A 24,364-nucleotide genomic window follows, 5' to 3' on the forward strand; every position below is an offset into this window, starting at 1 on the left:
GAAGTTGTAGTGATTACTGTGTTGAACATTACACTGGTGGCTTTTAATCTTTACTCCTAGCTTTCACCAATTATCTTTTATTTCGCCATTTCACATCAAGAGGAAACACTGAAATCCAGGGCCAAAACTATGCTTTTGTACAAAATTAGGGCAGGGAAAACAAACTAAAGCATTTGCAGTTCCAATCCAGATAAGCAGTCTCTGTTAATTTTCTCTCCGTAGAGAGAAATTTTTTTTAAAAAGTAGGCAGGAACTTTTTTGTTGGTAGAATCTCTAAGAAAAAGTGCCAGATTTTAAGGTGGTCCATTTAGTATGACTAGATTGCGTTCGACTTTGGATAAAACCCTCCCCGATTATCATCTTCTTCAGAGAACGTTAAGAAATTTGAAAGGAAAAATGTCTTTCTTGGACTCAAGAGTGTATTAGCGCTAATAGAAACATAGCCTGTCTAAAAAAGAATTTTTTTTTACAATTTTGGAATGAAATTATGAATATAAGATTTTGAATAAAAAAAATTAAACTGTTTACCTATACCTTGACTACTTGGTCAAACGTAGAGTTATTAGATGCTTTTTTATGTTGATCTTTATCCAAGCCACACTCTTCTAGTGTACGCTTGTTCTTGTATTCTTTTACAACTTTTTCTATAGCTTTTTTCTTTCTTGAGACCCTGAATCATCCTTTCGAAAACTGGACATGACGCTTTTAGAATCTTTTAAAAATAAGTAACTACTCTTATTTTTAAAAAAAAGTTTTTCATTTGTTTCAATACCGAAATGAACTTTTTATACAAAAATTAATTCTCAAAGGAATTGAAGAGAAAAAGAATTAAATGCAATTTCACAATATCAAATTAATTGGAATGAAAGTATTGAGAAAAAGTATTTGAAAAGTCTTGGAATGAGAGTAACTTAACTGATTTACGTAACATAACATTGATAATATTTAATTGAAAAAGTCTTTTATTTGGATAAGAGCCACGTAATTCGAATTTTAACTACATTTAAATTGGAGCCATTGCAATCAGTCCTTCCACGCAGAAAAAATAGTAAGTATAAAGTTTCCATTTAACTTAACTTAAATTTCAATTTCATTTCATGTTGTAAAATTCTAAAGATCTTACAAAATATCTTACAGAAAAAAAAAATCTTCTATTTTGTCTTAAATTTTTTGTTTAAAATTATGCAAATATTCTTCCTTTCTCTTTTGCCGTTTAATAATTTGCCTGTTTGAAAGTTTGCCGTTTGATAAATTTACAATAAATACATACTACATAAATAAATTAGAAATTAGAATTATAATAAAGTAAGAAGAAGACATAAACTGTCTAATCACCAAGCCCCAATTACATATTGTCTGTGTTTATATAAAAGCAAGTATATACTAGATTTGTTAACCGGAAGATTTTGTACAATTCCGGAAAAATAAAATTCTTTCGGAAGGATATTGCGAATCAGGAATTTTTTTTTTAGTACCGAGTTTTACGAAACAAAAAAAACCATCAATGTTCATTTCACAAATGCTACTTACGAAATGTAGCCTTTCGCAAGTTGAATTACGAAATAAAACTACTTTGCTGCATACGAAAGTAGCGCTTACGGAAGTTGCACTTGCAAAACGAGCTCTTCGCTAAACGACGTTTTAAAGTCTATAAAAAAATTTTGTTGTCCAAACGGATATAGCTGTACAAAATAAAATTTTTATATACCAAGATGTTTATAATAAAAAAAAAATTTCGGTATTGCAACATATGAATATTTAAAGGTTTTATTTTTTAAAATAATGATAAAAAACAAATTTCTTTCGAAACGAAACTCGCACCGCAACTTGCGAAACATTTCTTAACGGAAAAAAACTTACGAAAAGCGGAATAATAAATATATATCTAATTACGTTTTATGAATCAAATACGTATAATTAATTTAGTAATTAAAATCCTAATTTTTTATATGATATTGATAAGTTTTATAACTTTTATAACTGTTATAAAAAAATCAAGACTTTCATAACTGTTATAAAAAATCAAGACTTTTATAAAATATACTTTTTAATAACTGATAATTGTTATAAAAAAATCATAAAATATACTTTTTAGAATGTCATTTAATGAATAAGAATTAAATAATGAAGATAACTTAACATACGAATGCAATTACGTAATCGGGAAACAATGCCTTTGTTGAAATCAAAATAAGACCGAATTTAAGTGATGAATGCTAAAACTTAATTATATAATAAAATCCCTAAAATTAGCTCTCACTTGTTTTCAAATAAAATAACTTTATGTTCAGTCAGTTTCAATTTTTTTTAATTTTTGAGGTGCTCTGTTATATGTGCCTTTGCTTTTATTACCTGAATAACATAAAGTAAATTTAAAAAAAATTTTAAAGACAACCTTTTTAATGATTTTTTTCCTATATAAGAAATAAAAAAAAGTCAGAATGGGAAGTTGGGGAGGGCATTTGCTGCCCCTTGTGTCGTTGGCCCTTGAAAATGTTTTAATTTTCAACATCCCAACGTTGAAAGCTTTACAGCTCTAGCTATTTTGGAGAAAAAATAGTTGGAAGATTTTGTAGCAAAAAAGCGGACACGTATTATGAGCACACCAGTACTATACAAGCACTGAAAGTTTCAGAGCTGTAGCTAGTCTGAAAGGTAGTGATAAATTAATTGTATAATTCAGTAAGAAATAACAAAAGCCAAAAAATACTTAAAGTTCAAGTAAACTTTGTAATGGAACCAAATATTTTACTAAATTTTTATATATGTAAGCATAAATCATAAAATCTCTGCCAAGTCAAATGCAATAAACAACCAAAGTTCGGAAATAAACAAAGTCGGTACTTGATAAATATAAATATATGTAAAAACTGGAACAGAGACATGTTGCGGAAGGAGTGCAAAAAAAAACTGAACTCAAAGTTTCAGTTTTTTTTATAGAAATTTTAGCTGCGTTAGGCCCCCTTAATTTCTATTTAAGGTCCCCACCCCCATCCTAACTCTCTTAACCCTTCTAGGTTACTGTATATATATATATATATATATATATATATATATATATATATATATATATATATATATATATGTGTGTGTGTGTGTATATATATATATATATATAAATGTAAATATATATATATATATATATATATATATATATATATATATATATATATATATATATATATATATATATATATATATATATATATATATATATATATATATATATATATATATATATATATATATATATATATATACACATTAAGGTGGAGTGAATTTTAGTTTTTTTACAATTCGTTTAGCCTGGGTGTGCAAAAGTTGTCTATTCATTTCAGAAATACTCTGGAAAAATATCAATGCTCTAGGAAATTATCTTGAGGTTCTTCAAGACCTTTAAAATTTTAATGGGTCCCTAATATTATGTAAAAAAAAATTTTTTAAAAGTATGTCATGTTGGGTCTCAAAAAAAGCGAATTTTATAAAAATTTCAAAAATAACAATTATTTTATAAAAAAATTATTATTTAAGATTTTTTTGAAATTATAATTAAAAAAAATAAACTTTTTTCATTTTTAGTTTAAAAGGTCATTTTTTTTGCAATAAACATTAAAACACATGGCGACGTACAAGCCTAGCGATGCACGTAGGAGTATTTGAAGATTTTAGCTGGCCAAAATTGGAATTATAAAAATTATTAGTGGCCTTACCCACTTAGTTACCTACCCTTATTATCTCTCGATAATGGTCGCTTAATGAGCAGTTAATGGTTTGGTTATAAAAGTAGTAATTGGAATACACAGTCTAGTTAAAAATCCGATCTATATCTGCGTGGTTCATTTTATTTACGAGCGATTTTAGTGGTGTTTATTGAAGTTGTGTACAAGTGTTTACAACAGTTTAACAGTGTTATATCATGGATGAATCTATGACAGGTATGTACATTATTTACTCTTACTACCGTTTTGAAATATTAATTACCACAAAAATTATGTACCATGAAACTTAGCATTTTTTTAACGAACTTTAAAGTAAATTTTGACTTTAAAAGTGAAAAAGTTGTAGTGCGCATTGCAACCCTCTTAGTTTTTTTCGTTTTTCTATGAGTTTATACCACTAGCTATTTAAAAATCTTAATTTCAACTGCCTGTTGATGCCATCTAAATTTTAATCATGTTCTAAGCACATCAAGGTCCAAGATGAATTTTTCAACTTAATTTTTTTTCTAGATGGGTCATCAGGAATGCAAGCAATCTCTCGTTTGGATTTCTACAACAGTATTCAGCAGCAGGAGTCTCCAAATTTCAATGAAAAAATGGAGCTAGCTGATCAAAATTTGTTATCAAGAAATCAATATACCGAAGAACTAAAAACAGTATACAAGCGTCAAATGTCGAGGTTAAAAGCTATTTTTAGAAAAATGTGGTCGTCTTCATCCAGAATTCATGAAATATTTATTAAGAAGCATGGTCCTTGGCTGCAAGGGAGTTTCCAAATACCGGGTACCCCATCCACTCCATCATCAGCAGGACGACCAAGAAAAAGTTTTGTCGATTCTAGTGAACGTTCAAAGAGGAGAAAAACAGAACAGCTCAGGAAAGATGTGGAACCAGAAGCTATTGTTTTTCCAGCTGAAACTTGTTTGACAACAAGTGGCAAAAGAAGTGCTGCAACCGTCCTCAAAGATCTTAAAACATCTCCCAAACGAGCGGGAAAGTATAAAAAAGCCTATCGCAGCAGTCTTGAACCTACAAAAAAATCATTGACACCGTTAGAGGCTCTTTTAATATTTACTGACGCAGGCCTAACAAAATCTCAATATGAAATCGTACGTACAACTGACAAGAAGCAATGGCCCTGCTACAGTATTTTGGTCGAAGAAAAAAAACATGCTAATCTGATCCTGATTCGTTCACAGTCACAGAAAGTTTAGCTGAAGTAGACTTACAAAGTCTGTTAAACCATACTGCCGAAAGATTGGTGTTCTATTTAGATGAAGTCACCAAGACTCTAACCGAAACTGGGCGTAAACATATAAAATTATCTACGAAATGGGGTTGTGATGGCTCCCAGGAGACACAGTTTAATCAAAAGTTTGAGGATACCTCTAATTCTGATGCCAGTATATTTCAATGCTCAATGGTTCCATTACAGCTAACTTGTGGAGTAAATAAAAAGGTTATCTGGCAAAACCCTACACTATCGTCTCCAAGGTTTTGCAGGCCAATTCGAATTAGGTTCATAAAAGAAACTGCTGATGTAATAGCTGAAGAAATTGCTTACATGGAAAACAAAATTGCAGGCTTGAAACCAACTCAACTTCAAGACATAGGAGTGGAACATGTGATGATGTTAACTATTTTTTTTTTTTTGTAATTTTTTTAATTTTCCGCTTTTGTTACAATTAAATTCCGTAATATAATACAAGATACTCTTATTCTTTCAAAAATAATCCAGTTATAAATATAAAAAAAAAATCAAAGACAATATAATAAGAGATAGTTATACAAAAATATATAAAAAAACGCGGGAAACTTGCAGAAGACCATTAAGTCTTATCATCAAGAACCGTAGTACTAGTTATGTTTTTACAATATTAAATTCCTATAATATTGTTAAAAGCAAAACTTAATTAACTAAGGTAAATAGTGTTAACACCAAAAACATTCAATGTAAAAAGACAAGAACAAATAAAACAAACAGTCAAAGAAACAAAAAAATAAAAAAAAATAAAAAAAAATAAAGAAAAAGCAGTTTAAAAGAAATCATTAATAAGATTTTTATACTTTGAAATACTCTTTTTTATTAGTTTTTGAAAGAAATTTATATTGTTAAGATCTTGTAAATTACTATATTTTGCTAAGATTTTATTCCAGATATGTGGAGCACGATACGTAATTTTAAACTATGGTTGACGGAAAAGTTTGTAACGCAGCAACCACCACTAAATCGACCATGCGATATTATATTTGTGGAGCAACATCAAGACAATTTAATGATTTGGACAGAACATGTGTTGACAATCAAAGCAGCTACAAATATGGACTATCCATTCTGCATGCTAGAATACGGTGTTTTGAAAGTCTCCTTCACTTATTATATAAATTGCCTGTAAAAAAATGGCAGAAAAGGCTGAATGAAGATGAGAAGAGACTCATCTCAGATAGGAAAAAGAAAATCCAAGATGAATTCAAGAGCAAAATGGGCATTCTTGTCGACATACCTAAGGTTGGATTTGGGAATACCTATAACGGCAACACAAGCAGGAGATTCTTCAACGACCCGGAAACATCTGCAGATATCACTGGAGTAGATTTCCGTTTAATTTCCAGAATGAAAATTATCCTAGAAGTAATTTCCAGTGGCCACAAGATTGATGTAGAAAAGTTCAGGCAGTATACTTTGGATACTGCAAAGCTTTATGTTGAACTATACCCCTGGTGTCCAATGACTCCAACTCTGCATAAAGTTTTAGTACATGGTCCTGATATAGTAGAGAATGCGCTTTTGCCAATTGGACAATTGTCGGAAGAGGCTGCCGAAGCCAGAAACAAACATTTCCGGGAGTACAGACTTAGCTATGCTAGAAAATTTTCTAGAAAATATTGTATCAAGATATCATCAATAGGTTATTGTTAACATCCGACCGTCTGTTGTCCAGCATTGGGAAAAAGAAACACAAACTTACAAAGCCTTTTTCAAAAGAAGCTGTGGAATTGCTTTTTCCTGGAGAAGTCCAATATTCCGACACTGAAAACAACGAAAATGAAGAATATTCTGACAATGACGAAGTGGAATCTAATTAAATATCAAAATATAGTATGTTATTTACCATAATAAAGTTTGAAAAATAATATATCTTTTATATCCTCAAATCCTATTGAATAGAATAAAATGTAATCCCTAAAGTACCCATCTTTCCCGTATATTGAACGACACTGGCTTGGATTTGTACAAAAAACATTTAATTTACAATTTCTTGTCATATAGTAAAGTTTTTAGCTGTTAAAAAGAGAGAAATAATTTTGGCCAGCTAAAATCGTCAAATACTCCTACGTGCGATGGTAGCATTTAGAAGAAAAAGAATGTCTGAACCAATAATCTGGAAAAATTTGAAGACTCTCATTTAAGAAGAATTATCCTTTAGGAAGAATATTCACTAGAAGAAAAGTGCAGAATGCCATTCCAAAAGCAAATTATCAGACGCTATCATTTTCTTAGACCAAAAATCAAAGGAAAAAAGGAGCGAATAGCGGATTTTTCCAAAGAAGACACCAAATTGTAAAAAATTAATCTGAACTTTCCTCATGTATCTCTATACAATCAAGCTATACGCGCAGAGTTTAATAAAATACTGAAATTATATGATGAATATGTCAAGCGGGGAAGCTACAAACCCTGCTACAAAAAAGCTACAAATATATATATATATATATATATATATATATATATATATATATATATATATATATATATATATATATATATATATATATATATATATATATATATATATAAATATATATATATATTTATATATATGTATATATATATATATATATATATATATATATATATATATATATATATATATATATATATATATATATATATATATATATATATATATATATATATATATATATATACAGTGCTCGAATTGAGGCGGGATGGGGCGGGATGCCATTCTGGTTCATAATAAGTTTATGGAAATTTTATTTTATTTTCCTTCTATAAATAAACTTGTAAAAACAATTTTAAAGTTTGAGGCAATATGCGAATTTAAATGAACTAAAGTTTCCAGATTACTGGTCTGATTTACAGTGGAAGGAGAAATTAAAAACATTTGACTGGTTGACAGTTTCATTAACAGGTCTTGGTTGTTCTGTTTGTAAGTCAGCAAATAATTTAGGTGCCGAAAAATCTCAAGGAATAAAATTGGCTAGCGAGTGGAAGCTTGGCAACGTTAAGGAGTATGGCGAAGCAAAAGAATAAAAACAACAATCAATGAGGAAAAAGCTTTCAAGCCATAAACTATCAGTTGCACACGAAAAGTTTTGTAAAATTATTTCTCAGTCCAAAAAAAAACACCATAGAGATGTTTAGTTCAAAAATGCAGACCAATCAGCACGAAACTACCTACCGCATATTTCGCACTGTTTATCACATTGCAAAAAGGAATCGTCCATTTTCTGATTTGAAAGAACTAATATTATTACAGGTAGAAAATGATTTAGACATGGAACGTATTTTACAATCTGATCACGCATGCGCAGATATTGTTTATCAAATTTCAAATGAAATGCGCACTAAGTTTGTAAAATATATTCTTCATAACGATAATAAAGTAGGGTTTATGATAGACAAATCTACCACGATGAGCAAAAAGTCTGCTCTGTCAATCTGCTTGAGAGTGAACATTACAGAAATAAATACTGTCAATAGTATTTATTTTGATCTTATCGAATTAACAAATACAGAAGCCTCGTCTATTGCAAACTCTTTTAATAAAAATAATAATAATAATAATAATAATGCACACTGTGACAATTGATGAAATCAATTGTGAAGCACAATAACACAAAATGTTGTGCTATAACAGCTATACATGTTTTAAAAATAGCATTGTTTACTTTTTAATGTATATAAATATTATTTAGTATTTAATAAATAATTTTTGAAATAATCTGATTTATCAGGTTTATTTTTGAATTGGTCAATTGTTATTGATTTGACAATATGTGGTGGTAAACCATTCCAAGCATTTTCGACTCTACATGAAAAGAAATTATATCTAGCATTACTCTTACAGTATGCCTTTGTTAACTTTTGGTTATGACTACGAAAATTGTAAGGTTTTAATTGAACTTTAGATATTGAGTCGTTTATCCAATTTATTTCCTCATAACTGTTCTGTATTTTATATTGAAAAATAAGATCTCCTCTTAAACGACGCTCTTCTAGAGTTGTTAATTTCAATAACTGTAGTCTTTTTCATATGGCATTTTCTTAAAAGCTGGTACGAGTTTTGTTGCCCTTCTCTGTACTTTTTCTAAGTTTAAAATGTCTTGCTTCAGATAAGGACACCATACTTGGATTGTAAGCTCAAGATGGGGTCTTACAAAATTTGTATATAATTTTTTTGCCATATTTGAGTCAAAATATTTAAAAGTTCGTTTAATAAGAGCAAGCATTTGATTTGATTTTCCGACAGCTTTATCAATATGACTGGTCCATTTTAAATTAGATTGCATCATTACTCCTAAATCTGAAAAGCTTTTTTGATAAATTATATTCCATTTACAGTGCATCTCCTAAAAACAAAAAAGAACTGGAAACTGTTGCTAATGCTTTAAGTGTAAAACTAAATTCCATTGGACGAATTCTAGGCACTAGATGGGTGTCGTCTAGCGCTCGATCTGTGATGGCTGTTTGGAATAATTATGCAGCATTGTATCAACACTTTCATGAATCTTCATTGGATTTAAGGCGTAATGGAGGAGACAGAGCCCAATATGCAGGTCTTAAAAATAAATTATGTGATTTCAATTTCATACTCAACATGGGACTAATGCTAGATGCTTTAATAGAACTAGAACATCTTTCTAAAAAATTACAAGATAGGCAAACTTTTTTACCTGATGCACATCGGCTTATCTCCTTGAAATACCATATATTTCAATCAATGAGAAATAATTCAGGGGCCAATGCTATAAACATAAAAAACGAAGTTTTTTCCGTAAAACACGAAGTTTTTACCGTAAAAAGCGAAGAAAAAAAAAAGTCCATTGCTATAAACATTCAAAAAATACCGTTTTTGAGATAAAAACTTCGCTATTAAATCCAATGCTATAAACGAACAAGGGAATCCCTTTTTCAGATAAAAAATGCGTTTTTTCGAAAAAAAATTTCAGATAGATTTTTTATCTCTATTTTAGATATTTTCTTCGTGATTTTTAGCGGCCATTCTTGGAACAACGTTAGCACTTCAAAATCATTGAACATTCTCTGTTTGTGTTTTTATGTAGATATTTTACAGATAAAACTGAAAAGGATTTTGGTAATTAAACTAATTTAATATAATTAAACTAATTTAATTTAAGTAATTAAACTAATTACTTAAAATCTGCATTTAATCGATTATTCAGTTCCTTGTTGTTTTTCCTTGTTAGGTTTTTGATAGTAATTTTGGTTAAACAAATTTTTCATGTTTGACTAAAGAAAAGTATATATAGTCGACAATTATGCCATATAATACACAAATACACAACAAAATAAAATGCTGTCTTAAGAACTTAAAATGTTACTAGCAATAAAGATCAGAGAAAACAAAGAGGTTCTTCTTGGGAAGCTTGGTATGCTTTAATTAGCAAACTATTTAAATAAAAATATGTATAATTACATTATATTATATATATGTATATATATATATATATATATATATATATATATATATATATATATATATATATATATATATATATATATGTATATATATATATATATATATATGTATATATATATATATATATATATATATATATATAATATAGGTAAGCTTTTTTAGGTATGATTCTAATTATAAAATAATATATTATTATAGAATATTTAGTATTTTACTATATAAAACTATATTATACTATATATTGATTATTTATTTACTCTACTTTTAGGTCCATCTATTACTATGAGGCATAGAAATAGAATTTGGGAAGACATAATGTCACATTTAAATAGTTTAGGGGCAAAAATTGAAGATATCAACCAGCTGCGTAATAGAGAGTGGGATTATTTGCGAAGAGCTACAATGCAAAAATTTGCTAAAAGTCTAAAAACAGGTATAGTTTTGTTATATATATATTTATATGTGTGTGTGTATGTGTGTGTGTGTGTGTGTGTGTGTGTGTGTGTGTGTGTGTGTGTGTGTGTGTGTGTGTACACACACATATATAATTAAATATTTTTGTATATATATAATATATACAAATATATATATACATTTTTTAAAGGTGCTGCAGGGAGACAACTAACAGAATTAGATAATGTTGTCTTAGACATTCTTGACAGGAAGTCAATAAATGTATCTGGAATCAATGTTCCTGATTTTAATATCTCTTTTTGTATGACAGATGATGCATTGTCATCCACTCCCAACCAACTTTCTACTCCCACTGCCACCCTTTCTTCATCAAGTAAAGAAGTAAACTTTACTTTGAAACAATCTTCTGATACAGCTTCTTTTATTTCATCTATGTCTGGTATATTTTTCTTTATTGGTTAAGACTAGTTGTATTATAAGATATATATATATATATATATATATATATATATATAGAGATATATATATATATAGAGATATATATATATAAATATATATATATATATATATATATATAAATATATATATACATATATATATAGATATATATATATATAGATATATATATATATATATATAGATATATATATATATAGAGATATATATATATATAGAGATATATATATATACATATATATATATATATATATATATATACATATATATATACATATATATATGAATATATATATATATATATATATATAAATATATTGTATAGTTTATAGAGTTCTATTTTATTCTTATATAAATTCTATACAAATTAATTGTTTATATTAGATGCAAGAATTGATTGTATGTTCTCCCCTAATTTAGACAATACCACTCTTGTTGGTGATAGTCGTCAGATACTTCAAGGTAATGCAATTTATAAATTGTTTTTTTTTTAAATCTCAGTTGTTTAATTTAGTTAATTGTAGGTTTTAGACTTATAATTATATAACAGACAACATCAATTTGTGCTTAATTTTTTAAAACTAGTATTTCCAAAACCATCAAAAACTTCTTATTTTTAAAGGAATCTAAACCACCTTTCTTATTATTTTAGTTAACTGATCTTGTTTTGACACCTAGAATTAAATTTTAGATTCAATTCAAAATAAACCATCAATGGGGGCATTAAAAAATTTAAAAAGAAAACAAGCTAGAAAAAGTCTCTTAGTAGATGGAAGTTTTAAAAAATTGAAAGTAAGTGTTTTAGGGTTAGAAAAAGAAAGATTAGAAAAAGAACAAGAGTTAAGAGTTAAACTTTTGAAATTGGACGTTGCCCTCAGGCAACAGCAAATTCGAAAAGAAAAGGCTTTAACAATATATTACACTACAGCAACAAAGCTAATGCATGAGAAAATGCAACCTTCAAACCAGCAACATTTTGTAAATACAGACACGGTATTTTATTTTTTATTTTTTAAATTAATTTGTAGTAATATTTAGTATAACTTTATCATTAAAAATTTTTTTTTGTTTTAGGAGGAAATTCTCTTGCATTAAGAGAAAAGCTACATCATAATTTTATGTTAAATTTTGAAAATTATAGTATAAAAATATATACTATATTTAAACATTCGTCTTGTATAACCATGACCAATTACATTTTTTTAGTAACAATAAAAAAATAACTCCAATCTGAAATTGTTATTGTTATTTCATTTTTTTATCACCATTGCCTTACAGTAATAAATTCTGTAAAACTTCACACAAACATTAAGACCAATGCTGTTGCGATGTGAAATAGATACAAGCATTACAACTATAAAGTTAACAAATCTCCTGTTATTTTTTAAGCGTGCTCTATAAAAAAACAAAATATACATACCTAAAAACAAATATAAACATATATTTTTATGGTCTAATTTTTTATAAAAATTTCTTGCATTTATTAAAAAATCATTGTGTAAATTTTTTTCCAATTTTAATTCAACTAATTTAGACACAAATCTATGATCCATGTCTAAACAATTTTGATAGATCCTATGCTCTAGAACAAATTGTTTATGAATTTTTAAACAATATTTTTAAGTAAAGTAGTTAAGTAGCTGTAATCGTCTATTCAAAGCTCTATCATTCTGATTTTCTTGAGCTAGATTTTCATCAGCTTGTTCTTCTTCGCGTTCTTCAAAGTCATTACCGTTGTCTCCATGTCGAATACACAAGTTATGGATAACAAATCCACACATGATAAGCTTAGAGGCATCTTCGACCTTATGCAAACGAATTCCAGTTTTCAAAGCATAAAACCTGTTTTTGACAATTCCAAAACATCGCTCAATTATGTTTCTAGTTTTTCTCTGTGCTATGTTGAAACGTTTTTGAGCTCCGTCTGGATCACCGGGAAAAGGTGGAATTAACCATTCTCGACATGGGTACGCAGAGTCAGCCAAAATTACAGCTCCATTAAATGGAAGCTCTCCAATTTCAAACTTGTTCCATAGGTTGCAATTTCTTAGAACCTAATAGCAGTAAAGTCACAATATTTAAATTTACTGTAAGTTACATTATAATACATTATATTAGTTAGTCTAAGCTACATTAAAATTAGCAATCATAATAGTTCAAATAGTATGTTCAAATATGAACATTCCGAAAAGTGTCACGTACTAGTTGAATAGCCGGCATTAGTGCACTAAAAGTTGTAAAATATAACTTAGTGACAGACTTACATGTGCATCATGCCACCTTCCTGGACTGTTGGTCGATGCATAAAATATGGATGTGTCGGGTCCACATACTGCCATTGCATTTATGCTATGGACATGATGGCGATTGATTAGAGAATCTTCATCTGCTTGAGGAGGGTTAGAAAGGAGTATATGAGATCCATCCAGGACACCACATACGCACGGAAAACCTCCGATTTCCATGAACTTCTGTGGAAGAGTGGAGCAATCATTGGGCCACTTTATGATCTCTTGTCGAATCTAATCTTATAGGATAACAATTTTTATTTTTACTAAACTTAGTTTTTAATTTACTTACTAAAATAAAAATAATAAGCAACTTTATATGACAACGTAAAACTTTCAATAGTTTTATTAACTTAATACACTAACATTGAAAATAGCTTCTCCTACACTGTGTATAATACGATAAATTGTGTTGGTAGAGATTCCATGACAGTCTCTAAGAACATGAAAAAAAACATTTGTGCCAATAAAATGAAGAAATACCATTATCTGGAAACGTACTGAAATGCTTTTATTTCGCTTAGTATAATGTTGCAAATCATCTTTAAGCCTAGTTTCTAAAAAATCTAATACAGCTCTTGGGACTCGATACTGCTCTCGAAAAACGTTGTCAGAAACATCTTCGTTAAAAGAGCGACCATTAAACTAAAATGAAATTGAAAAACAAAACAAAAATATAATTTCTGTGCATATTTAGTATGATTTCTGATTTTGTTCGATAACAAATCATTAAAAAAACATCAAAATTTAGTAATTTTAAGTAATGCTTTAAACTCCAACCTCTCGAGGCAATCGGTGGCGAAGCTCATTTTCTGCAACTTCGAAATCTAAATCTTCATCCGAAAAAATTAAATCCATGTTCCTATTTTAATTTTACACAGTTTTTTTAAACACCAAATACTAGAATGTAAAAATATTTATAAAAATAGAATAGACAGCACAGCCTACATAATAACTAATAAAATTTATTTAGTAGGCCTACTTAATAAAATTTTTTAAAAAAATTGTTGTTATCAATGACGTATTACGGATATAAAAAGTGCGTGAATTTAAGTGACGTATACGTTTTATGCTTTATAGCAATGGCCGAAAAAAATACAAATAGCGATAAATTCTTCGAGTTTACGCATTTTTTTACGTGTAAATAATTTACTTTAAAAATTGCGTTTTTACGAAAGATTTTTTTTCTCGAAAAAAACTTCGAATTGTTTATAGCATTGGCCCCAGGTGAATATTATTCGCAAACGCAGCTTGCAGCAGAAAAGTTTGAATTTAAAGGCGTCAAACTACAGATCGCAAAAGTTTCTAAAATTATTCAAAATGAAATTTTTAGTAAACTAAGTGAAAATCTTGATTCTAAAATGTTTACAACTAGAGCTGCGCATAAATCTTTATAAGACAAAGAAAATGATCCAAACAAAGAAAAAAACGATAACTTAATAAAAACTTTACAAATTTTTGATAAGTCACAATGGTTTGCAGACCAAGATCCATGCTTTGGAGATAACGATATTAGACAATTAGCAAAAACTTTAAATATTTGTGAAATTACGGCAGTCCAAGGGTTTCGTGAATACATTTCCACTGGTTACTGTAATAAAACCCCTAATGAATGTGAGCTGAATGTGAGCGTTCTTTTTCTACTATGAATATAATCTTATCTTCCTTGCGAAACTCTTTATTAATAAAATGTGTCGAGTTTAATGTTCATTTCATTAGTAGATCCACCAATTACGCATTTCGATCCAAAGGATTATGTCATTAAACGATTTGGGAAGGGACATCGCGATGCTAATTTTAGGAATTGTGAAGCGCCGGCATTAAAGTCTATAAATGAAAGTGAAACATTTGGAAGATATTCTGAATGAATTTTTTTTCAATTATTTAAAGATTGGTAAATACAAAAAAATAAGACTTGTTTAAAAATAAAATGTTTAAATAAACCATTGTTTTTTGATTGCTTAATGACGTTTGATGTGAAACTTAACTCAATATTTTACAGTGACAGTCTTTTAAGAATATAACGGAACTCAAGTTGTTTTTTTAAGATAGGTTTTTTACTATAGAGATACTCTAGGGATTTATAATTCCTTTATTTAATCTACACAAAATACGAAATCTATAATTTTAGGATAGGGGAGATGGTGATTAGAAAATATTATAAACCATCCCTCTACCTTTTTTTTTCCCACTTCGAGGACTGTATATATATATATATATATATATATATATATATATATATATATATATATATATATATATATATATATATATATATGTATATATATATATGTATATATATATATATATATATATATATATATATATATATATATATTTATATGTATATATGAATATATATATATATATATGAATATATATATATATGTAAGTTTATATGTATGTATATATGTGTATGTGTATATATATGTATATATATTATACATATATATATATGTGTGTATATATATATATATATATATATATATATATATATATATATATATATATATATATATATATATATATATATATATATATAGATACATATATATATAGACATATATATATACATACATATATATATATATATATATATATATATATATATATATATATATATATATATATATATATATATGTATAATATATGTATACACATATATACACATTTGCATATATACACATATATACATACATATAAATTCATATATGCATATATACATAGATATATATATATATACGCATACATATATATACCTATGTACATATATGTATATATATATATATATATATATATATATATATATATATATATATATATAATGTATGTAAATATATACATACATATACATACATATGTTCAGAGGCAAATATTGCTAGAGCTTTCTTCTGTGAACATTTGATTTGCATAGTTTATTTTGGTTTACTGCTCACCCAATATTAAATAACATACGTTTAATGACATTGTATAAAATATTTATAGATTTACAATAGTTTGTTTTTAGTTGTAAGTTTTTGACCAGAAAATGTTTATACATTTAATTAGAAGCAACTTTTTTCATTTCCACAAATTTTTAAGAAATTAAAAACCAGACTTTTGAAAATGTTAAAACTCACTGTGTAACCAGTGTAAAGTGATAAAGACTTTGACTGCAAAAGTATGGCAAATCAAATACATTTGTACTTGTAAAAATAGGCCTTGGAGTAATTTCATCAGGCAAACGCTTGCCTAGGTTGAAAGTAACTATTTTAAAAAATTAAGTAATACTTAACTTAAAAGTTATAATTTTAAGATTAGAAACAAATGTACCGCTCCGCATCCATTTTTTTGTTATTATACTTGACTAAAACTGTAATTTAACCGGGTTTCAATAAAATAAAACCGGTTAGATAACAGTTTTTTCCGCTACAATAGTAGAAAAAACTTTATTTTCATTGCTATTTTTAACAGCAACAATTTAAAGCAATAATAATTGTTAATAATGACATTGGAAATAAATCCATTCATGGCTGTAGGTCTTGAAATCACTTTTTTGATTGGTTTTTAAAAAATCTTAAAATTTGAGGTTGTTTTGATATTGTTCTAGCCTTTGTTATCAAGTTTTCATGTTTTTCCTTTTTGATTCCATATTTCTAGTCAAATATGATGAAATACCTCCTTATACCCAAGTTCCATTTATGGAACTTGAGTATTCGGTGGTATTTCCTCATTTTTTGTTTGTTTGTTTGCTTGCTTCTTTTTTGTTGTTACTTTTGTTTTTTTTGCTGTGTAAATATGTACAAACCGTATGTAAATAACAAGATATATATGTAGCAGGGGCGAGAAGAAGACTAATATGTCTTATCGCCACGCCTCTTGATAAATTCCGTAAAAATAAAGTTTATTTTAAAAATAAGCACTTCCGTTAACAATATAAAATGAACAAACGTAAAATAGGTAAAAAAATAAATAAAACCTCTATTATTAAAAAATAACAAGAAAGGCTATTTACTTAAACATACTTTTCTAAAAGCACGAAAAAATTTAATTTTTATTAATTGAAAATTCATGAATTAATTTTTATTATTATCATTTTTTTTTAAATAATAAACTTCAGATCACAAAAACAAAGCCAAAGGATCAAAAAATAAAAAGAATGACAACTCATATTAAACCACAAAAACATAAAAAAATTTAAAAAGTTACCAAGTGCATTCAACTTAAGCGTTTCTAAAATTAATATACTTTTCATTTAATTGATAGATCAATCATAAGGATATTTTGCAATTTTGGAAATAGTTTTGGGTAAATCATTTTTTAGTAATAACTTTTTAAGTTTAGCTCTAAACTCCTTTAACATTTTAAGAGTTTTAAGTTCAGTTGTGAGTATTTTATGACATGCCTTTAGTCCTCTAATTGAAATAGAAAAATAAGTTGCCGCAAAATAACTTTTGGGTTGTATATAGGTATTATTTGAACATATATAGTTAAGTGTTTATTCTGATTAGTTTTGAAAAAAGGATTAAAAGTTTTGGGAATAATACGTTTATTAATTTTGAACATAAAAATTAGAAGATAGTAAATATTTATTTGACAGATATTTAGTATATTTAACTTAGTAAATAAATGTTGGCAGAGTGGATAGCGGTTTACATTGGATATAATTCTGATTGCATGTTTTGCATATTAAAGAGTTTTTTTGATTTATTGAATTGGCACTACATCATGCTATATTAGCGTAGTTAAAATAAGAATAAATAAAAAAAAGATATATAAGGTTTTCAATCAATTTGAATTTAAAAAAGTTCTTGCTATATAAAAATGCTCCTTGATATTTTACCTTCAATATATTTTATATGATCTCTCCATGTTTTTAATGGAATTTTGCCTCGTCAAATAAGATTGTTCTAATTCATTACAAGATTTGCTTAGATCATTTATATATACTAGAAATAAGAACGGATCTATTATAGATCCTTGTGCTACTCCACAAGATATATTCATGTTAGTTTTTCAGTAATTATGAGAAATATATTGCTGTCTATTTGACTGGTAGCTTTTAAACAATTTAAGGATTGAGTGTTTAATATCGTAATTTTTTAATTTGTTTAATAAAATATAATGATTTACAGTATCAATAGCCTTGCTGAGATCAATAAAAACGCCTAAGGTATTTTTATTTTCTTCAAAAGATTTAAGAATATCATGAACAAGATGAAAAATTTCCTGATCAGTAGAGTGATTATTTTTGAATCCAAATTGTTTATTATAAAGAATATTATTGATATCTAAGAAATAGTACATCTTTTATAGATAATATGTTTTAATATTTTTGAGAAGCATGGGAGTATTGAAACAGATCTATAATTTGCAATACAAGCTCCATCTCCAGATTTTAGAACTCGTATTACCCTTGCAACTTTTAGTTTATCTGGAAAGATTCCTTGTTCTAAAGACAGACTGAAAATGTTCAAAAGCGGAGTTTTTAAATAAAATATTGATTTAACTATTGTATTTCTATTTACATCATCAACATTACCTTTATTTGATTTTAATAAATTTACAGCATCAAATAGTTCTACTTCAGATAACTTATTATTTTCCACAAGATTATTATTAGAGGTTATGTATGATTCAAAGCTAGTTTTACTATTTTTTATTTTTGAGGTCAAATTTGGCCCCGCATAAACAAACGCATGATTGAAAGAATTAGCGATTAAAGAATCATTAGTAATTTCATGATTATTTAAAATGAGTTATTTGGGAAATCCGTTATCACCTCTTTCATTATACGCCAATTTTTTTTTTGTACATCATTTTGTACATCATGCACCATATTTTTTGTGCTTTGTTTTTGCAGGAAAGTAACTGATTAGTATAATACTGCCTTTTTGAATACTTTTCAAATAACTGTTTCGAAGAGCCGTTTATAATTTCTATAATTTTTCATAAGTTCTTTTTTTAATAAGCTTTTCGTATAAGCGTTGTGTTTTTTTTTTTATGACTTTAATATTCCCGTTGTTGTCCAAGGATTTTGCTGGGATTTGATTTTGATAAACTTACCAATAATTAGGAAAGCTTCATTATGGTGGCTTTGAAATATGCTAGGAAAACTTAAGCTTCCTCTGCATTTTTAATTTTTAAAATAGGTTCCCAATTTGTTGTGGATAACAGATTGATAAAATTATTAATTTTATTAATTTTTAATTTTATTTTTTACCTAATATTTTATTGATGTTTTTTTGCGAAATTATAAACACTGGCAAGTGGTCTGAAATGTCAGTGACAAATAATCAAGTATAACGTTTATGTTTTTGAAATTGTTAATTATGATATGATCAATTAATGTAGCACTATTTTTTGTTATGCGTGTTGGTTTGTTAATTGAATGAAACCATTTTGAAATATAATATTGGTTAAATTTCTGATGCTTTTATTTTTTTCATAGTTGAGCAAGTCTAAATTGAGATTGCCCACAAATTAAATTAGTTTACCACAAATATCATTTTTTTCAATTAAACATTTAAAGTGTTTGTTAAATGCTTTTATATTACCTATTATATATTATATTACCTATTATAAATTAAGGCGGTCTATATACCCATTATTATTATATCGGTTATATACTTATTATATTTTGTATTACCTATTATATATTAAGGCGGTATATACGACGTGCAAAATTATGTTTTTGTTGGTGTTGTTTAATACCTCAACGATTAATTACTCATAATCTTTTGTTTTTGTGCACAATTCATTACGAAGTTTAAAATCTAAAGAATTGTGTATGAAATGCACACTTCTCCTCCTGCTTTTTCAGATACTCTTATTTGATGAATAACTTTATAATTATTAATTTGAAAGTAAAAGTTACTTTCAATTTCTTTATTTCGGCACCATGTTTTTGTTAGCATAAAATTTGAAAATTTATTTTGACGCTAAATAAAAATTCCTTAAGGTGGCTCATATAGAAAAAAAACTCATTTTTTTAAAAAAACTTGATTTTTTTTTTTAATATATCATTCAATGCAAAATTTATCATTCTTCTAGAAAATATATACATTTTGCATAAAATACTTACTACTATTAGTTTAATTTAACATTTTTCATAGGTAGGTTTAATTTTTTAAGATTAAAATTTCTTTTTAGCGGAAAATTTTTAAATAATATTCAAAAATATTTTTGTTAAAAAATTATGTATTTTTATTTTAAAATATGAAATTAATATCTAAATAAAGTCTGTATATTGTACAATATATGCAACTAAATAATGCGGCTTTTAATTTGTCATGTATTATAGTGAGTTGTCATTTATTGTAGAGTTGCACAGCTTGATTCAAGTTTTGGTAGCTATTGATATGTCAAAGCATTTAACTTGTATTTTTTATCAGATTATTGATAATGTCCAGTAAACAGAATTTAAGAAGAAAGAAAAAATGTAAGTTTAAAGGAAATCGGTTTATCAAGTCAAGCAAGGTGACAGAAACTTTAAAATCTTCTTCACTTCGTTATCAAAAATTATCAAAAACTTCGAATGAGACTTCTAAAGAAGATGATGATAATTATTTTTTGTTCGTAAATTTTAAAATTCTTAAAGATCTTATAAGTAGTTTAACATGCACTGTGTGTAATGCACAAAAGCTGAGTTTATCCAATAAATTTGATCTAAGAATGGGTTTTGCAAACAAACTTTTAATAAAATGCTTTTTTTGTAATTGGAGCAATGAATTTTATACATCTCCAACTTGTTCCTGTCCTCAAGATGCATCAATAACTGTTGATGTCTATAATGAAAACAACATTTCCACACAGGGACGCAATCTATTTGAAATTAATGTTCGAAATGTAATTGCTTTTCGAGAAAATGGGAAAGGTCTTGCAGCAATAAAAAGTTTTGCTAGATGCCTCAATATAGAGTCATTATCTGAACCCAGTTATCGAAACATAATCAGTCATTTGTATAAAGCTTACAATAATGTAGCAAGTAATAGCATAGTAAAAGCAGTTGGCGAGATTAAGTTAAACCCTGAAAATAAAGCTCATTTAGGCATCACAACATGTCGTGTTTCAGTAGATGGTTCTTGGCAGAAGAGGGGATTTTCATCCCTTAATGGTTATGTTGCAGCTATAAACCATGGCAAGTGTATTGATATTTATGTAATGACAAAGTATTGCAGGCAGTGTCAAATTTGGAGTAGAAAAAAAGGCTCTGAAGAACACCAAAACTGGCTTTCCAAGCATAAATGTTCAATTAACCATCAAAGTTCATCGGGTGCAATGGAGTCAACTGGTGCAGTGGAGATTTTTCAGCGGTCAGTTTTGAAAAACAACCTTATTTACAATGAGTACCTTGGTGATGGAGATACATCTTCATACAAAGAATTATTTGCTTGTAATGTTTATAAAGATTATGGTATTAATCCAATTAAATTAGAATGTGTCGGACATGTGCAAAAGAAATGTGGAAACAGACTTCGAAATCTTCGTAAAAAGTTCAAAGGAACAAAAAATTCTTTGTCTGGTCGCGGTAAGCTAACAGATAAAACAATTAACTCAATGCAAAACTTTTATGGACTTGCCATCCGACAGAATTTAAATAATTTATACGCTATGAAAAAAGCTGTCTTAGCAATTGTTTGGCATTGCTGTGAAACAGATAAAGGGGACAAAGTTCGACATCAGTTTTGTCCACCTGGATCGGCCAGTTGGTGCAAATATAAAAAAGATTTAATTAATGGCACCAGCAATTATAAAAAGAATATAAATTTACCATCATGGAGTTTTCAAATTTTGTTGCCAACATTTTTAGAACTTAGAAGTGACGAGTTGTTATCAAAATGTCTTCATGGACAAACCCAAAATGCCAACGAAGGTTTCAACAATATTGTATGGTCACGTTGTCCGAAAAACACTTTTGTAACAAAAGATGTATTAGAGATTGGTATTAATTCTGCCATAGTTTATTTTAATGATGGAGCAAATGGTGTAAACAATGTAATGGCAGAGTTTGCAATTAATGGATGCAGATTTATGCAAAAAGCTAATATATTACTTAATAAGTTAAGTATTCGATGGTCTGTAAATAAGTGTAATGAGAAGACTAAAAAAAGACGTAAACAATTAAGAACCAAGAAAAAAGGTCTTTCATATAATGCAAACAACAAAGATGTTGCTGAAGTCTATGTTTCTGGTGGTTTTTAAGTTGATGTAATTGTTTAAAATATTTTTTTTTTGTTTCTGTTTTTGTTTTTCGTTTTTCCAAGCTTTTCGTTTTTCCATTTTTTTGCAACTTTAAAACCGGATATCTCGTGATTAAGAAAAGCTTTTTGGCTGAAATTTTCAGTACATGTTCCTTGATCATTAAGATTTCAGATGTACTAAAATAATTAACTAAGAATAATTTTATAACATTTAAAACCCCGAACACCTGTTTTTTTAATGTATAATTTGGTTGTTTTTTTTTATATTGTGTCCAATTTGAGATTTTCTAAGTATTTTTCTTTTGTTTTAGTAGAAATGAATGATAATAATATAAAGAAGCTATAAACAAAAAATTATTGAATTTTGAATAAAATTGATCAAGAAACAGTGTTTTAAACTTTTTCAGATTTTCCCCCTTTTAACACTGATTTTGATAAAATTTGTCTTAAATATAATTTACTTAAAGTTTTTTTATCAAATTTTTAGTTTTCTATATTATCAAAAGGAAACTAAAATATATATGAACCGCTGGAATTGCTTTTATTCAAAAAAAAATTTTTTCTATGTGAGCCACCTTAAGTTTAACAAATTTTTTTGTATACTCCTTATATTTAGATGCAGGATAGGTAGTGCATTATCATGTATGTTAGCAGTCATTGCTGAAACGTTTGAACTGTAATAATAAGGCCAGTCTGAGAGCCCTCTCAATTTTTATATATTTTAAACTAAGTTTATCTTCAAAAAGATTTTGCACCTTGGATTCACTGACACTTCAATTTTCATTTTTGTTTTCCTTTATGCTGACTATTCTTAGTTTGTTCCTTTGTGAGCGATCTTCAATTTCTCTAAGTTTACTTTTTATTTTAATTATTTCGCTATTGTCTTTCATAGTAATGCTTAACTCTTTTGTTTTTTTCTAATCAACTTCAAATTTATCCGTAATAATTTCTTCGTTAATTTGAATAGCTTTGATAATATCGCTGCAATTAGCTTCAAGAGACATAACTTTTTAATTTATTGTTTCTAATTCGTTTGCAATGTTATTGATTTTAGTTTGGTATTTTTTAGATTGAACTTTCGCTACCAACTTTTTCTAACCAATTCTTTTCTAACCGCTCAGTAAGTATTGTCACATTTGCTGTCGTTATTGACGTGAATACTTTTTCATGATCTTTTAATATCTTTCTTGTTTCTTCTAGAATATCATTCTTCTGTTTTTCGAGTAGCTCAGAAATTATCTTCATATACATTTTTAATTTTTAAAACGTTTGTGTATTTATAAAGATTTGTTTAATGACAATTCAAGTTTGATAAATGCCATAAAAAAATATATTGTAAGAAAATAGTAATGTCTTCCTTAAAATGTTCAGACAAAACTAAACCAAGAGAATCAGTTTCGAAACAAAACATTCAACAGCCTATTTGATAGGAGGTAACAAATTTTTAATTTACTGTACAAGTAAATTAATAATTTTTAATTCACTTGAAGAAATTCAATTTACTATTTCAAATATATAAATATCTTTTTTTCATTTACACTCTAACAAAGGCTTCGCAAAAAGCGGAGTTATTTATTTAACGTTAAAAAGGAAAAAGAAGAAAGAAAATTATAAAAAA

At 27.3% G+C, this 24,364-nt stretch overlaps 2 protein-coding genes across 4 annotated transcripts; one reads left to right on the forward strand and one right to left on the reverse strand.

Annotated features, from left to right (window-relative positions):
- Positions 1–9,763: 9,763 nt before the first annotated feature.
- Positions 9,764–12,483, forward strand: LOC136078310 (uncharacterized). 3 transcript variants are annotated; one of them, XM_065793853.1, is made up of 7 exons: positions 9,764–10,060; positions 10,173–10,355; positions 10,674–10,838; positions 11,010–11,258; positions 11,696–11,737; positions 11,967–12,268; positions 12,350–12,483. In XM_065793853.1, exons 2-7 carry the CDS (start codon positions 10,301–10,303, stop codon positions 12,368–12,370), a joined length of 834 nt encoding a protein of 277 aa, XP_065649925.1. In that variant the 5' UTR covers positions 9,764–10,060; positions 10,173–10,300; the 3' UTR covers positions 12,371–12,483. The 3 variants fall into 3 exon arrangements, with proteins under 3 accessions (XP_065649925.1, XP_065649924.1, XP_065649926.1); XM_065793852.1 differs by having other exon boundaries at positions 9,765–10,060; positions 11,660–11,737; XM_065793854.1 differs by lacking the exon at positions 10,173–10,355 and having other exon boundaries at positions 9,766–10,060; positions 11,660–11,737.
- Positions 12,484–12,734: 251 nt separating this feature from the next.
- Positions 12,735–14,484, reverse strand: LOC136078311 (putative nuclease HARBI1). Its single transcript, XM_065793855.1, has 4 exons — positions 14,344–14,484; positions 13,930–14,208; positions 13,540–13,797; positions 12,735–13,329 (listed from the first exon to the last, which is right to left on the reverse strand). Exons 1-4 carry the CDS (start codon positions 14,419–14,421, stop codon positions 12,895–12,897), a joined length of 1,050 nt encoding a protein of 349 aa, XP_065649927.1. The 5' UTR covers positions 14,422–14,484; the 3' UTR covers positions 12,735–12,894.
- Between the last annotated feature and the right edge of the window lie 9,880 nt (positions 14,485–24,364).

Source organism: Hydra vulgaris, chromosome 03, assembly GCF_038396675.1.
Source record: "Hydra vulgaris chromosome 03, alternate assembly HydraT2T_AEP".
Taxonomy (NCBI): Eukaryota; Metazoa; Cnidaria; class Hydrozoa; order Anthoathecata; family Hydridae; genus Hydra; species Hydra vulgaris.

Bases quoted from the DNA above. Each gene is read 5' to 3' on its own strand.
- LOC136078310 (XM_065793852.1), top strand. From the start codon at position 10,301: ATGTTACTAGCAATAAAGATCAGAGAAAACAAAGAGGTTCTTCTTGGG. The intron at 10,839-11,009 runs GTATAGTTTTGT...CATTTTTTAAAG, and splicing joins TGCTAAAAGTCTAAAAACAG to GTGCTGCAGGGAGACAACTA. The intron at 11,259-11,659 runs GTATATTTTTCT...TGTTTATATTAG, and splicing joins TTTTATTTCATCTATGTCTG to ATGCAAGAATTGATTGTATG.
- LOC136078311 (XM_065793855.1), bottom strand. From the start codon at position 14,421: ATGGATTTAATTTTTTCGGATGAAGATTTAGATTTCGAAGTTGCAGAA. The intron at 14,209-14,343 runs GTTGGAGTTTAA...ATTTCATTTTAG, and splicing joins GCCACCGATTGCCTCGAGAG to TTTAATGGTCGCTCTTTTAA. The intron at 13,798-13,929 runs GTTAGTGTATTA...CTATAAGATTAG, and splicing joins TAGGAGAAGCTATTTTCAAT to ATTCGACAAGAGATCATAAA.